General features: G+C 42.5%; 2 protein-coding genes across 2 annotated transcripts in view; both read left to right on the top strand.

The window, feature by feature from the left end:
* Nucleotides 1–17,034, top strand: part of LOC309363210 (C-type lectin domain family 2 member D-like) — a gene marked incomplete at its 5' end in the record, with an annotated part of 71,107 nt that overhangs the window by 4,748 nt on the left and 49,325 nt on the right. The window contains one exon of the mRNA XM_081899316.1: nucleotides 1,391–2,230. Within this exon, the coding sequence (XP_081755442.1) occupies nucleotides 1,391–1,538 (148 nt within the window). The remainder of the gene's footprint in view (nucleotides 1–1,390; nucleotides 2,231–17,034) is intronic.
* Nucleotides 6,663–16,499, top strand: LOC309365145 (killer cell lectin-like receptor subfamily B member 1B allele A). The gene is made up of 6 exons (XM_081903334.1): nucleotides 6,663–7,972; nucleotides 11,030–11,128; nucleotides 11,807–11,917; nucleotides 13,430–13,587; nucleotides 14,500–14,629; nucleotides 15,451–16,499. Exons 1-5 carry the CDS (start codon nucleotides 7,882–7,884, stop codon nucleotides 14,617–14,619), a joined length of 579 nt encoding a protein of 192 aa, XP_081759460.1. The 5' UTR covers nucleotides 6,663–7,881; the 3' UTR covers nucleotides 14,620–14,629; nucleotides 15,451–16,499.

Here is a 17,034-nt window from a genome sequence, read left to right as displayed (position 1 = left end):
CAGTAATGTGTTTCTTCACACATTACAAACTATGGAATCGACTCCCACAAGATGGACAGCTTTAGCAGGGAATTAGACAGACTCATGGAGAACAAGGCTGATGATGGGACCTGATAATGAGACATATGCTGCCTCCAAGAACTCAGGCAGCGTAGCTTTGAATACAAGTTGCTGTGGAACAGTCATTGGAGAAGGTTCTAGTAAAAAACGCACCATATTTTTCGCTCTATAAGACGCACCGGACCATAAGACTCACCTAGTTTTTGGAAGAGGAAAACAATAAAAAAAATATTCTGAATCCCAGAAGCCAGGACTGCCAGCAGGATCACAGTGATCCCGCTGGCTGTCCTGACTTCTTGCTTGGCTGTGCGCAGCCTTTCCCAGGCAAGGGGAGCCTTCATCCCCTGCCCAGGTGAGGCTGCACACAGATAAGGCTCCCCCAAGAGCCACGCTCCCTTTAAAGAGCGAGCGGAGTGTGTGTGCGGCTCTTCGGGGTTTTCCCCCAAGGATGGAGAAGGGCAGCCCTTCTCCCTCCTCAGGGAAAAGCCCCGAAGAGCCACACACACACTCCACGCGGCTCTTTAAAGGGAGTGCTGAGCAGAGTCTCCTGCCTGCATTCGCTCCATAAGACGCACACACATTTCCCCTTATTTTTATAAGGGGAAGAGTGCGTCTTATAGAGCGAAAAATATGCTAAGTATTTTATTGCTTTTTCAGTAAACAGTGAAGAGAAAGGAAAGAATACAAAATATCAAGTACAGGTTAACTGTCATACAACCAAAATACAAAACCACACAGGGTGAAGCTTATCCATGGATCAAATCTCTCCATAATGTTAAAGGTGGTTTCTTTAGGGAGGCAGATTTATGAGTATAGTCAAGAAACATAGGCCACATACTCTCACACTTTCTTAATCTGCTATCTAACAATCCTGCTATGCTGTGCCAATCTCCAGTAGTGCTGTCTCCCAGGCTGGCAAGCCAGTCATGTAACACAGGCCCCAAATCAATGGATTCAAAAAAGGAGATTCTGACCAAAACTCAGGAAGAACTTTCTGGCAGTAAGAGCTGTCCGACAGTGAAACGGGCTCCCTTGGGAGGTGGTGGTCTATACTTTATTGAAGGTTTTTAAATAGAGGTTGGATGGCCACCTGCCAAGGGTTCTTTAGCTGTGATGAACACAATGGGGTTTTCTTCTGAGTAGACATGTGTACAGGATTGCACCATAAGTCTCAGAGCTACAGAGTTATGAAATACTGATGATCTGGAACTACGTTCCCATTTCTAATGGATCTGATTCTTGGCTACATAGTTCATGACACTGTCCCACCCATGCAAAACAGAGTGACAAACCTGGCTTGCCCATCTCACCTTTCCTCCTTGTGTTGCAGGTTGGTGGTGAAAGGAAGTGAAAACTGTGCCTATCTAAGCAAGGAGTTTGCCATTGCCTCCCGTTGCCACATACCAATAAAGTGGATCTGCAGTCACCCTGATGTGTATATGAGGAATAAAAACTCTACAGCAGGAAAAATCAGATGACAAGAGAAATTATGGTCAACCCCAGGGATGTAAGAAATCAGCAATTTCCATTCTGGCCCATATTAATCACAATCAGCACTATTTCCATTCCGCTGCAGTTTGATTTCCTTCTAATGCTACAATATTCATCTCACTGTCTACTATTTAACATCGCTTGTGCAACTTGCATTCATTTCTGTGTAAAGGAAGCATCAAAACAATGTAAGACAGTATTTAATGACATACCATTTGTGGACATCAAGAAGGCAACAACAATCAGGTGAACAAATACAGATTTTATTCACTTGATTCTCTGACCACAGAGCTGCCATCATTTCTGCCTGCTTTTCTGTTTTTGTCGCAATTCTCTGACATCCTTAGGTAAGCCTTTCCATTGTATGACCTAGATACTGTTTCTAGAAGGAATGGCAGCAAATTGTATGTATGGAAACAATTTTACACCAAAGCTAGTGTGTGACAGGAGACTACAGAGAGGAGTGCTCAACTCTGACACTTGTTCACAGCTTCATACAAAACCTCAAGTGATCTGAACTAGGTTTCAGTGCCTGCACACTTTCAACCTGATCTTTGCACAACATGAACTCAAAACTTGTCTTTATAATGAATCTTGAAATCTGTCACTAAGAAAAGAATGCAAAATCATAAACAGAGACTTTGGTCTTCTACATTGAACCTAGCCATTTGCTAACTAAGTAGAAAGGGAAGTTGATGATTTGTGGATTTATGCCATTACGGCAGAAATCCATGAATTGCTTCTTCTATTTCAGATTGTTATCAGAGTTGCGGAGATAACCACCTACAGAAAAGTTTGCTTGGTGCAGGCTGAATGCAAGAAGAACGTGCAACTCTGCTCTGGCTTGCCACAGGAAGTTGTCATGTGATCATTGCTATAGGATGTTATGATGGCCGCAAGCATAAGTGGCTTTCAAAGTGGACTATCCTTAGTTCAAAGAGTGCAGGCACATTGATAGCTATTAAGCAGGGCAACCAGGGACTGGACCACCCCATTCAGAGGCAGATGTACAACTTGGTTTTCTGAGGACGCTAAGAGGGGATGCTTATCTCCATTATACCCTGCTTGTGAGTTTTCTTGGGGGCATTGGGCTGGAGACTGAAGAGTTCATTATACTGAACCAGACTGGTAGCTCTCATGTTTCTGGCATACATTATTGTGCAACACAGTTGGGGATCCTGGGCAAAATATTATCCAATTCCTTTCATTTCACCTGGCATTGTCCTGTGGCTCCTCATAGCCAGACGAAGTGTCCACTAGTGCCATCATGTTTCTGCCATCTGTATTCTGCCAGAAATTGTGTCCTTAATATGGAATGCATGCCTCATCCATGGCTGCCAGCTTCTGTGATGGGCTCCCAGGGCTCCCTAGTCCCTTGCCAGCGCTTGGCACTTTACGTAGGCCCCAAGCCACACCAGCCAGGCAATGGGTCCTGAAGAGGCCACCTGTGGACGTTTCCTGGAGGCCCAACCCAGGGCTGGATTAACCTGCAGGGACTGACCTGCTTCTCTCCACCTGGCTTGGGGTGGGGCCTGACAGGCTCCATAAAGGAGTGCTGCTGGGCAGAGAGGGCTCCATTTTTGTTTTGTTTGCTGGACCATAAAGAAAGCTGATCGCCGAAGAATTGATGCTTTTGAATTATGGTGCTGGAGGAGACTCTTGAGAGTCCCATGGACTGCAAGAAGATCAAACCTATCCATTCTGAAGGAAATCAGCCCTGAGTGCTCACTGGAAGGACAGATCCTGAAGCTGAGGCTCCAATACTTTGGCCACCTCATGAGAAGAGAAGACTCCCTGGAAAAGACCCTGATGTTGGGAAAGATGGAGGGCACAAGGAGAAGGGGACGACAGAGGACAAGATGGTTGGACAGTGTTCTCGAAGCTACGAGCATGAGCTTGACCAAACTATGGGAGGCAGTGGAAGACAGAAGTGCCTGGCGTGCTCTGGTCCAGGGGGTCACAAAGAGGTGGACACAACTAAATGACTAAACAACAACAACAACAACATTTATTGTTTATGACTTTTGTTACATTGGTAATTATGTAGATGTTCTCATGTTGTAAACCGCCTTGAGCATTGTTTTAAATGTGGAAAGGCGGTATACAAATAAAATGATGATGATGATGATTAACCTCAAGCAAGCTAAGCATGCACTTAAGGCATGGAGGGAAGGGAGGAGCACAACAGAAATTTTCCATTGCCAGAAGCAGATGTGTTACATAAGATTCATTTGGGGGATCTGATCAAAGACACTGCAATTAGAAAAAAGGCGGAGAAAAAAGATCAAATATAAATAAAGTGGAAGTATACAAAAATCATTATGGTTTTCCATCTTGCTGTAAGCTTTGTTTCATTTTGAAAAATATAATTTTTCGTCTTACTCATTTCACTATTTAGGGAGGTAGATATGGGGCACCCCAATCTTTAAAGTGCTTAGGGCCTCTAAAGGTGTTAATCCGGCCCAACCTATGGGAAAAGAAGGGTTGGGCAGTCTCAGTCACATGCCTCAGAGAGATGGAAGAGATGCCCAGGGGATATGCAGGGAACAGGCTGTGTACCTAAGAAGGCTTCTCCACAGAGATAGGGGGATCTTGGGTTTTACTAGGGTCCCCCTTAAGCCCCACTGTGCATAGCCAGAAAGGGAATGCCAGCAGTCTATGTTTAACTAGTCCCCTGTTTACTGGGGAGACAAATGAACCCTGGACATAAGCCTGCTTTGGTTAAAGGCACTGAAGCAAAATATCTCTGCCCACTTTGGTAAAAGCCTTTTTCTGGATCCCTGGGGTGATTCTAGGAAGCTCTACTTGTTCTTGAGATTTGGAATTCACCTCTGAGGAGACAGGACCGGAAAACGGACACTCTGAAGGGGCCACCTTGGAAGAAGAGGGCTGCTGACAGGAATCTGGCCTAGGGGTGAAGCCAGACATGTACAGCAGACCAGATGTGAACTGATACCTTTTTGTCTTTCAAATGATATTTATTAGAAGTTTCAAAAATTACAAAAAAAGAAGAAAAGAAAACAACAACAAAATTAACAAAGCATACGTAACAATACATAAAAAAGGGGGGAGCATAAAAACCAATACAACAATAACAATAAAAAACACACACATCCAATATTCCATATCTTTATCTTTCATTTACTTGTTTCATCGACCTCCTCACACCTCCCTTTTTGTATTCTAGTTTAGTTATTTGTTTCAGCAAATTCTTTCCATCTTTCTCAATTTTTATTGGGTAATTTATCTTAACAGTCTAACGTATTAATTAGCTCAGCAAATCCTTTCCATCTTTCACTATATTCTGTCATTCAATTTACCTTAATTTATTTTAACCTTATCTTACTATAAAATACCTTAAAGATTAAAACTTAATATTTATTTGTACGTAATTCCTTATATCATTTCTACTAAAGCCAAATATTTTCATTCCAACATTCTTCCTAATGCTCATTAATTTTACACTAATTCCCAAAATAATTTTTTGAATTATTTTTTTCCCTATCTTCCTCCAACGTCTCTTCTTCCTGGTCTCGGGTTATGTCAGTCCCTACTGTCCATTCCATCTAGTCCATCAGCCTGGTAATCTTATGTCCGAGGCTCTTAAGTCTTTTCCATGTCCCTTCTGCAGATCTTCTTCTTGTTTATACCTGCACTTTGCCTTGTCTTTTGTTGATCTCTTTCTTAATTTCTTTCCTTTCTCATTGAGGAGTAGGTCTCGGGGAGACTCCAACTCAAAAATATCTCTGTCTCTCCTCAGCAGATCAGCCCATTCCCCACAGTCCTATTCCCCACAGTCAGCAGTGTAGTCCAGAGAGTATTTAAAAGCATGTTTCTAAGTCCCTCCAAAATTAAGGGCCCCCACAACTCCAGACCCCCCCTGGCCCACTCCAAATTCAGTCTTCAAGAACAGCGGCTTATGCTCCTGCAGGGCCTCGGGTCTCTCCATTTGTGTTACTTGAGGTTCAACATCAACCTCCTCCATTATCTTCTGCATTTGCACTTGCCCTGTCAAAACAGGTTCCTGGGTTGGTTCCTGAATGGTTTCTGTATAAATATTCACTGTTTGTCCAAAAATTTTTGACTGCAACAGTCATCAAATCCATCTTCTCATGCATCTGCTCCAACAAAGCGCTTGTCTTGCAAAAAGCAAGCACCAAAATTTCTTCCAAACACATTTTTATTCAAGGTCAGAGTCTGGTCCCACAATCCTAATCTCCACAGCTGTGAAATCCCCAGATCGACTCCAGCAACAATTTAACAAGCTCCCTCTAGAGGAGACAATTTCTATTTGTATCCATCTTTTGAAAGCAGGTCCAACAAAAGAGAATTACTTTCATTTTTCAAATTTTTTGTTTCTTTTAAATGCAAAAGGCAACATTGGAATCAATTTGTTTCTCTTCTTTAACTATCTGTCAAAAGACGTTCCATTCACAGTCAATGAACTTCCCCAAAAATCTCTGTCACTGACACCCCGTTCCCAGGTTTGAGACGGTGGAAATTTATCTTTCTTTACTCTCTCTCCTGCAGGCTTGAACAATCAAAATTCCCCCTCTTTACTCCTGCTTCCAAGAGGGGTTTTGGTGGTTAAAACTGGAGGAATTTTAGACCTTTATATACGACTTTCCAGACTTTAGCTTGCACAATTTTTGCTTCAGTCTATTTACAAAAGCGGAAGGCGGACTTCCTGCTTAGAACCTTTCCGCTTCAGTGCCAAATTAAAATGTTTCTTAATCCAATTTTCCGTTCTACTCACGGGTACTTGTTTAGAGTCCAATTGTCCACAGGAAAAAGTCAGCGCTCTCCGGCAATGGCTGTGCGGCTTCACTCCGTAAAAATAGCGGTCGATTCAAGACACCGCGCCGCTCACCCCACGTCGCTTTGAATCCCCGAAAAAGGGGTTTCCTTGCGAGTAGGGGAGGCGCTCCTGGTGTCAGCCGAATCCCACGTTCCCAGCCTTCCTCCGCCTGGGATTTTTGAAGGGTCTCCGCCTTCGCCGTGGCGGCAAGACCCGATTTTTGCGGAGCGGGTTCCTCTCAATCAGAGGAACTCCGCCATTGCCGATGGCGCTAACCCGGAAGTCTAGGTGAACTGATACCTTTTTGGCCAGGTGTGACCTGTGGAAAGCATGGGCAAGTCTCTGTTGATGTTCCCTTTCCCCAGAAGTAGATCACAGTTTCCCACAGCTCAGTCGCTCTGAGAAACAGGATGCTGGAGGAGATAGGTCTTTGTTTTGGTTCAGCAGGGCTCTTCTTAGGTGCTTTACTGATTTAATAGGTGCACCTGTTCTCCTACTATGCTGCTGGGTGCTGAATTTGTGCTTCATACGTAGCTATATTTTTCCAACTTGCAAAGCCTGGTACCTTGTTCTGCTGCGAACAGTACTGCTGGTCTATAGCCACATAGAGATACAGTGGTACCTCGGGTTAAATACTTAATTCGTTCCGGAGGTCCGTTCTTAACCTGAAACTGTTCTTAACCTGAAACTGTTCTTAACCTGAAGCACCACTTTAGCTAATGGGGCCTCCTGCTGCCGCGGCACAATTTCTGTTCTCATCCTGAAGCAAAGTTCTTAACCTGAAGCACTATTTCTGTAACCTGAAGTGTATGTAACCTGAAGCCTATGTAACCTGAGGTACCACTGTAGTATATAGAGACTATCAATAAATGGGCTTCCCTATTGGATTTTACCTAAGTTTTAACTCAAACAAAATTCACTGTCTCATTGACACTGATCTTGAGAGACCATTGATCGGAGAGCTTTTCTTATATTCCCTAGGGAAGACCTTCTGAAGCAATGTTGCTACTGTTAAGTCCCAGCAATGAAAGGTGTTCCATTCTAAGACTGGGTGTCAATATTTAACTTGAAAATTCAACATCTCAAAAGACACCTATAAAACAATGAACAAATGTATTGTGGATTGAATCAATCAGTTAAAAGGCACAAGGTTAATCAAATAAAAGTGGGTTACTAGTCCTCAAGAATACCAGATGGCAAATCCCCAGTCCCCAAACATAAAGGGGATGCCAGCAAGTGCAGTTTCTGGCAGAGAAGCAACAGTAGAATCAGGTGGAGGGGGTGGCCAAGGACGCTGGTGCAGCTATAATTTAAACAGAGATTCCACTCACTGGAATGCATTGGTCTCAACCAATAATTCTTATGAGAAAAGGAAGTCTTAAAAAAAAAACTTTGACAGAGACCACTTGGACCCTGTGCTGCTGAGCGTGCTAGTCGCTGTGGCTTGGAGCTGAACATTCACCTCAGCAGCTCCTGTTGCTGTCGCTCAGCTTCCTTCCTTCATTTCACGTTCAGCTTTCTCTGCATATGTCATGGCTGGGGAAATAGCATATGCGGACCTAAACATTCGGGAAATGCCTTCCTGTTCAAGGATACCGATGCCTCATCCTGGCAGGAACTGCAGTAAGTGACTCACTTATTCATGTATTTTTCTTTTGTGCAGGGTAATTAATCTGCAGGTGGGTTACAGAATCTGAAGTCCTCAGGTTCTGTTTTGTGGGTCTCTGCTAAATCATTTTTTCCTTGCTGCCCAATGTAGTTGCCTGGATAGTCTTCAGACTGATGCATCCTTCTTTTATTCTAGAAAATTAAACTTGGATTACAAAGGGTGGACATGCTAGAGGTTTACATAACATGAACGGTATGGAGAGACTAGAACAGGGTTTGTTTCTTCCTCTCCTTTGCATAATTCTCCAACCTTGATGTCACCTTATAAAAATAATTGGAAGCAGGAGAGGCAAATGGAAGTATTATTTTCCTTTATATATTACAGAATGGCCTCAGTGATTGAATAAATGCTTTGCCTGCAGAAGGATCACGTTCATTTTTTTATTTTTTTAAAAAATGATTTTCAATTTTATACCTTTCAATCATTTTACAATCATTTTAACATTTTGAAATTCACCTTCCTTCCCCTCTTTCTGCGGTTCCTTAAATTTATTTTTTATATTTTCTGCATATTCCAAATTAACTTAATGTAATCATTTATTCATCTACTTTAAATGTATACTCTTATTGAACTGCAGGTTATTATAATAATCCTGCCAGTGTTCTTATCTGTTTACACTTTGAAATTATTCAATAAACCTTTTCCATTCTTTTATATATAAAAAAGTTTGTTATCTTGATTTCTTATATTTCTGGTAAGTTTCGCCATTTCTGTGTATTCCATAAGTTTTTGTATCCAGTCTTCTTTTGTTAGGACTTTCACACTTTAAAGCTCCATGTTCCTTCTTTTGCCCTGGAGATTTCCCCATGAAAACCTGCTCTTTAAAGCTCAATTGGTGCAAACAGCAACCCACAGAAAAACCAAATTGATGTTTGTTGTGTTTTAGTTTAAAGAGGGGTTTTTTTTGTGGGGAAGCTCCAGGGCAATAAAAGAGCACTCAGATATGGAGCTTTAAAGTGTGGAAATGTGCCTGGAAAGCAGGGAGACAGGTAAGTGTGGATAAGCCCACATAGCTGTAAAAAGGTTTGAGGACCCCTCCAGGCAGGTATTTTACTGTGGATGTATTCAGCAGCATGTTATTGACACAAGAATAATGCATCTGTGGTGGATTTATTCTGCTCGTTTTGTAATGTTTCCCCAATTCTACCACATTACTGCTGTCTGGAGTGCAACAAAAGCAGGGCACACACATACAAATTCCCTCTCTCTCTCTCTCTCTCTCTCTCTCACACACACACACACACACAATCCAGAACTTCTGTGACATGAAAAATATGGAATTTCAGCAGGAAGACACAGGATAGGAACAGATTGGAAATGAAACAGTGTAGCAAGCAACAACAAAAAAGCACTCTCTGCAGGAACAAACAAAACTGAAAGTCGGATTCTTTATGAGCGGCATCAGGAGCATAAATAATCATAAGTGATCAGTAGAAATGACATCTTCAGGGGGCCAACAACTTGAAATATGTTGAAGTGAAGGACGTGAGGCAGGAGTTGGTAATGCAGGTGAGCTGGGCATAAGCAAGCTGCCAGCTAGCTCTGCTGAGGCTCTTTTTATTAGCACAATATGCAAAACCAGTCAAATACATTTTGGACTGTGCCCTTTACATCTTCCAATCACGAGATTGTAGAGTGGTACAAAGTTATTTTGGCATCTGTTTCCACTGCATCATTTCCCCCTTGAACAATGTATAGCAAAGGAGACAAAGGTCACAGACAGGGCACAGCAGACCACTCAGAGAACAAAGGTTAGATAGAGGGCGTGATGTTCAGAAAGCTGTGACTTTGTCTGCGGGTGGAAGTGTGCTCCACACCTGAAGGTCACACGTTCAGACAGTTGTGGCTTGTCTGCGGGTGGAAGTGTGCTACAGACCCAGCGGTCACTCCTTCATATGTTCCTGTTGATTGCTCCCAGTCAAGAACTTTGCAGCCATGTTCTGAACATGCATATGACTCTGAAGTTTTCAAAACTAGCCCCAGGTATAATGTGTCAACTACAAGCGAGTATCGGTGTTCGGTTTGAGACATTAGAAGTCTTCCTCCACCTGCATCCTAATCACCTGGCAGCTTGCATCATTGCAATAAGCTCTGGTCATAAGTGTGGGGCTGCTAAGCAGGAAAGGAAGTCAGGAGTGATTGTGTCAGCTGTCCAGGCCAGTGTGTTTATGGCACCAGACAGATTAGCTGGGAAATCACCCAGAGCAATCTGGAAATCCACCAGATTGACCAGTCTCTGAGGGCAGGCAATATTGTATAAACTGCCCTGCTGCCTTGGGGGAAGCTAACATATCTGGTGAGACTGCAGGACAGTGGAGAGAGTATGGCAGTGATGGGAAACCAATTCATGAACCAAGAGCTTATATATTGACCACTAATAATGAAACATATGTTGTAGATATTTTCCCACATTTATTATGTTTTTTGTGTGATATACAAATGACATGAGAAGACTTGGTATACTTATTTGTATAACATTATTCTTGTTTATAAAACCCAATAAGTAAAAAAATACTATGGCAGAATGTCATAGCTTCAGAGAGAATTAGGTTTTCATAATTGCAAACAGAATTCTGTACTAAGAATCTTAGGTTTGATCCGATCCATTATCCTTTATAATTTGTGTTTGTCTACTGCATTCAGTATTTTAGTTATGCACGGTATAAATAAGTAATAAATTTGATTTAAGTTGATCTTCTATCTATATTAGCTGAATTGCTAGCCTTTTTTAAAAAAAATGAGAGATCTCTTTTGGATCTCCTTTGGAACTGTACAAAAGCATGTGTCAATTAAAACTGGTCTGTAGCTACTGAATCTTGCATTGTGAATGTCATATTTAAATAAAACACTTTGAGTGTAACCCCCCCCCAAAAAAAAACCCTCGACTTAATATAGAACAGGGTTGTTTGTGCAGGCAGTAGATGCCATAATTCATAACGTCACACCAGCATCAGTTGCAATCTCTTTACACCAAAAAGCATAGTTCTTTTATCAACTTTTAATCCTTACAGATGACCATAAGTATACACAGGGCCTTCGCCTTGCTCTTGGAACTGCCTGTGCTGTGATTTTCCTCCTCACTCTGGCTGTAGTAAGGCTGAAAGTTTTGGGTGAGTAACTGCATGCTTAATGTTGGTTTCCCCAAGGATATTTGCAATCCTGTGCAAGTCAAGCCCCGTTGAACTTAGTAGCCTTTGCTCCCAGGTGGGAATAGGATTGCAGCCTGAGTGTGTGAATACAGGTAACGTTTCCTGGCATAGTCCAGTAAAAGTTGGCCATCCTGGAGTCATCCTGGAAGGCTACTGTTACTCTGCTTTTTGTCAAAGGCACCTTAGCAGCTGGTGAATAAAAAATAGTGTGGGCATTTCAAAAAATATTTATTTATTTGAGAAAAGATAAATTATGCATCAAATAAGCCCCAGTTCTGTGCTCTGAATAAACTGGGGGAATTGTATTTCTTATTTTGCAACCCTAATGGTTAGCCCTATTTTCCACCTCTGTATTTTAATTAAAATAATGAACATTATTTAATATTCCTATTAATACTCTTTGATGCCCTGCTTGTTTAGCCCCAGTCATTGTGAACAGCAGGATTCATTTGATGACAGCTTACAGGGTGCCAAATATATGTATCCTTCGTGAATTACATTTGGCTATGTAACAAAACAAAATGGCTGTTTCTTTTCCTGTGCAAGAAAAACAGGCTGTATCCCAACAGTTGCCCATAGCATCTTTTAATACTAGAGCTGATATTCAGGATCAAATGCAACACTATAAAATGCATTTAGTTTTGCAGCCCAAAGAAAGACCAGAGGACACCAGCAGCAGCAGCACTGACTCTGAATTTAAGCTACGGCTGAAACGCTATATGTGCAGCTCTCTAAGCCAGAGCGGAACAGGTAACCTCATTCACTCATGGATGACTCATGCTTTGTGTATGTGTACCAGAAACACTGTCTGGATGTCAGCCACTTCCATCTTCCGAATGAGATTTACGATTAACACACCATTTCAAAGTTTTAAAATGACACAGAATTCAGATGTATTGACTTCCTCCTCCCCCTAGAAGGGCTGCTCAAATTAATTCTCAGCCTAAGTGATTATGCTGTGGTTCACAAATGTCTTTTCCTATCCCTGTAATGAAAAGAGCCTTGCAGGCTTCATTAACCTGCAAACCCTGAGAAGGACCAGGATAGCCAGATGAAGAAGTGGAACAGAGGCATGTTGAAACTGTTGATGCAAGCAAAACATGATATTATATAGAAAGGAAAATTCCTGGATTCCAAGATCCAAGTTTGGGGCAAAGTAAAGTGTGGAAATATAGACTGACTAAGTTAGTTCTTGGTATGAGCTTTCGTGTGCATGCACACTTCTTCAGATACACTGAAACAGAAGTTACCAGACCCTTCTATATAGTGAGAAGGTGGGGAGGGGTATTACTCAGAAGGGTGGTGGGAATGGGTGAATGGCAGATAGCTGTGATGAGCCTTTTCCTGTAAGACCTATTGCAGTCGTTAAGAGTCGTCAACAGGCTCATCACAGCTATCTGCCAATCACCCATTCCCACCACCCTTCTGAGTAATACCCCTCCCCATCTTCTCACTATATAGAAGGGTCTGGTAACTTCTGTTTCAGTGTATCTGAAGAAGTGTGCATGGACACGAAAGCTCATACCAAGAATTAACTTAGTTGGTCTTTTAGGTGCTACTGGAAGGATTTTTTGTTTTTGTTTTGACTATGGCAGACCAACACGGCTACCTATCTGTAACTGAAATATAGACTGTTAGACCTTTAAAATATGTCTTTCCAATTGCGTTCCAAAAAAAATACCACCTTCCCTCAGCATAGGGAAAGATCCCACATTTAGTACTTTAAAAATGATTTACTTACAAACTCTTCAAAGGTCAAGTTCATGTTCTTTTCCATACATCACTCAGAAAGGTTACACAGGCAGTAAATAGTTTAGTTCTAAAGAGGTGAAAGTTCATAAATCCTTGGTATAGGAGCACAAGATTGGCATGTGAGTGTCATGCAGCCTGGCTAGAGCAACCAGCTTAGCCTCTTCACACGCTGAGTTCATCAGTAGTGGCATTGCGTGGGGAGGGCCAGAGGGGTGTTGGCCCCGGGTACATTTCCTCCTCACGCAGTCTTGCAGCATCACAAAGGCAGCATGAAGTCAGGTTCCCATGCAGTTTCCTCTCAAAATGCTAAACTAGCATCTGAGACCACTTGGGATTCTACATGTTACTCAAAACTCCTGGGAAGTTTATTTACTGAAATAAAGCTCCCCTTTGCAATGAGACATTTTGTAATATGCAATAAATTCTCAGATTCTCCCAGGACGGGGAAAATAAGAGCATCCATTTATGCATGGAAATATTCTGCCTCTTGCTTTCCCTCTCTACCACTAGAGGATGCCCCAAACTGCAAAATATGCCCCAAGGACTGGGAACTGCACAGGGACATCTGCTACTGGAAATCTCAAGCTATAACAACCTGGGCTGAGAGCCAAGAGGACTGCAAAGGAAAGAACTCCACCCTGCTTCTGATTCGGGACCAGCAGGAGATGGTAAATATGCAGCTTATGAGAAATGTCTAGCCAACAGGGATCCAGTTGAAGCAAAGCCCACAAGAGGCTTCTGGCCAGGGATGTGGGACCTGTGGTCCTTCAGTTGTTGGACTTCAGCTCCAACAAGTCCTGACCATCCATCAGGATGCTTTATTCCTCAACAGCACATGTAACTTTGCTCAATGACATTTGTATAGATCTTGTAAGTGTCCAGAGGGCATTACACGCACGATCCAATTGTAATCCTTATAGCAACCTTTTTAAATGCTCAGTATTATTATGTTCCGCAGTGCAGTTGGAAGACTAGAGGCTCAGAGAGTAGCTTGCTTAAGGCCACCTAGTGTGTTCATGTTATAGCAGAGGTGAAATTCGAAACAGGGACTTCCTGGTTCAGACCTGGTTCACCCTCCAATGGTGTGTATAAAAAGTAGCAAAAAATGCACTTAAATTGCAATCCATCCAATCCCTTGAGCCTTGCTGTCAATCCTGCCTTGGCCTAAAAGCTGCATTAGCCGGCCACTGCTGAAATCAGATAGGCATCTCCACAATATTAAATACGCATTTAGTTAAAATGCATGCATTTGTACAGAAGGTCCTTAGACACACATATAGAAGTAGATGACCCCCTCCTTTACTCAGCTAAAAGGATTTCCAACTGGGTCAGCTGAAGATGGCTGAGGAGCAGGATGTGGAGCAATGAAGCTGATGGAACTGAGCATGAGCTGTTAATAAAATGGTCAGAATGGCAACATCCAGTGCTATTTTTCTAGAAAAAAAGGTGCCAGAACTCACCATGAAGACCTCCCTTGTTTTTTTATAATGGTAACAGTGACCACCTTAAAGGTGCCAGAACTGAGTTCTTGCAAGTTCTAGCTGAAAGCCCTGGCAACACTCTTGTCTCTTCCATTATAGGCAATCATAAAGAATTTGACAAAGGAAACCTTGTATTGGGTGGGACTCAAAGCAGTCAAACTCTCTGAAGAGTGGAACTGGGAATGGGTTGATGGATCCTCCTTCAAGGGAGAACTGTGAGTAGTTCCAGGTGTGCACAGATAATTTCTGTATTTTTTTATTTTTTTATTGATTTAGATGTTAGCAAAGAAGCATAGACCTAGTGATGTAAATAAAGCACAGAAATGAAAAGAAGAGGGAGGCTTAACTACAACCTTCAAATCAATGCATACACAAAGGCTGAACTACCAATATACCGTATTTTTCGCTCTATAAGATGCACCAGACCACAAGACGCACCTAGTTTTTGGAGGAGGAAAACAAGAAAAAAAATATTCTGAATCTCAGAAGCCAGAACAGCAAGAGGGATCGCTGCACAGTGAAAGCAGCAATCCCTCTTGCTGTTCTGGCTTCTGGGATAGCTGCACAGCCTGCATTCGCTCCATAAGACGCACACACATTTCCCCTTACTTTTTAGGAGGGAAAAAGTGAGTCTTATAGAGCAAAAAATACGGTAAATAAAAGAGATGCCTTTACTGATGCCAAGGTATAAGTTTTCATCTGTCCCAAGAGGCATCTGGTAACATCTGTTGGTATTATTTTTATTTCTTAAAATTATATACCGCCCTATACCCACAGGTCTCAGTACAGTTACAACTTAAAATCACAATATAAAAACACAAAATACGTTTTTATAACAGCAGCCCAAGAGCCCCCCGTTCTCCTTAATACATTTTAAAAGGGCATTGGATGTCAATCAGCTGCATGTCAGTCAGCTGAGCATAAATAGCTCACCTCTTGGCGTGAAGGGAAAGGTTTAGATGTGAGAAATGAAAATAGTATCCTGATACTGAATGACAGAGTCTTTTCTTTTCTTAAAAGCAACAACAAATTGTTTCCTTTATTTTGCAGGTTTTCAGTATCGGGCCCTGCTGAAGCAAATAGCTGTGGGGTGATAAGGCAAAATAGTGTTCATTCTGACGCTTGTAGTACTTTATTTAAGTGGATGTGCATGAAAGCAGCTTTCCAGATATAAACACAAAATGGAGCCAAGTGTTGGAAGTAAGAAACCATCTCATTCTGAACAATGAGTTGGCCCCTGACTTCTTGTGCAGCTTGCAATATCGCCTACAGCCCAGAATAGTCTCCAGTTGCCAGGATGCTCCTTAACCGACTTATAGCAGGAAGCCAAAAGCCCGAGTAATAATTTGTGTATTATGGGTAAGGTTTTATGCTCCAAATAGGCAACTGTCATAAAATCCAAACCTTTGCTAGTGTATTGGAACAAAGGCTGTCAGTTTGTCAGTTCCTTTGAGTTCCCTTTCATTGCTTTCTATTAATGTAATACTATTATAATGCAATTAAGTGAAGAATCTGTAGCCAAAGGCAAAGGGGAGTTTTCTAGATGTTACGTAAAGGTAAAAGGTAAAGGACCCCTGGATGGTTAAGTCCAGTCAAAGGCAACTATGGGGTGTGGTGCTCAACTTACTTTCAGGCCGAAGGGGTCAATGTTTGTGCACAGACAGCTTTCTGGGTCCTGCCATTTACCTTCCCATCGCAGCAGTACCTATTTATCTACTAGCACTGGTGTGCTTTCAAACTGCTAAGTTGGCAGGAGCTGTGACAGAGCAACAGGACCTCACTCAGTCACGGGGATTTGAACCACCAACCTTCTGATTGGCAAGTCCAAGAGGCTCAGTGGTTTAGACCACAGCGCCACCAGCCTTTTCACTCATGGAATGACTAATCTAACAAATGAAGTGATGATTTGCACCCCCATCAGTGCACTGTCTGTGTAAGAATTTATGGATAGTAAATACCGTATTTTTCGCCCCACAGGGCGCACCTAGCTTTTTTGGGGGGAAATAAAGAAAAACATTATTTGCCCCCCAGGTGCAGGGCTGGGGCAGGGAAAGCTAGAGCTTCCCCCGACCCCAGCCCCCAGAACAGGCTGCTCTCCGCAAGCCATGGGAGCCCTCCCCCGGCTTGCACAGAGCTACCCAAAGCCCCGGCGCGACTGCTCAGCGCGCCTGGGCTTCGGGGTGCAGGCAGCTCTGCACAAGCCATGCGAGTCCGGCCGGAACTCCTGCGGGCTCCCAAGGCTTGCGGATAGCTTCTTGAAGGCTGGAGAGCGAGAGGGGTCGGTGCGCAACGACCCCTCTCGCTCTCCAGGCTTCAGTGAAAGCCTGCATTCGCCCCATAGGACGCACACACATTTTCCCTTCATTTTTGGAGGGAAAAACTGTGTCCTATAGGGCTAAAAATACGGTATGATATTTATGGATAGTAAATTCACGACATGTTGTACATTGCAGGAAAATATGATGAAAATGACCCACAGGTGATATTTAACACCTGCCAAACTAGCGAACATGTTTTAAAAAGAAAAAGGTAAATGTTGGAAATGCAATGAAGTAGAGGGATCCTTTTTCTACATGTGGTGGTCCTGCAAAGGAATCTGGGAATTCTGGGAAATTATTATGAATTTTAAAAGAT

The sequence above is a fragment of the Podarcis melisellensis genome (assembly GCF_964234715.1).
Source record: "Podarcis melisellensis genome assembly, chromosome: 2".
Classification (NCBI taxonomy): Eukaryota; Metazoa; Chordata; class Lepidosauria; order Squamata; family Lacertidae; genus Podarcis; species Podarcis melisellensis.
This window is presented reverse-complemented; position numbering and strand designations above follow the sequence as displayed.

What these genes read in the sequence shown, in the direction of transcription:
- LOC309365145 (XM_081903334.1), top strand. Translation starts at nt 7,882, where the DNA reads ATGGCTGGGGAAATAGCATATGCGGACCTAAACATTCGGGAAATGCCT. An exon ending in TCATCCTGGCAGGAACTGCA is followed by an intron (nt 7,973 to 11,029) that starts GTAAGTGACTCA and finishes TAATCCTTACAG; the next exon opens with ATGACCATAAGTATACACAG. An exon ending in TTCGGGACCAGCAGGAGATG is followed by an intron (nt 13,588 to 14,499) that starts GTAAATATGCAG and finishes CTTCCATTATAG; the next exon opens with GCAATCATAAAGAATTTGAC.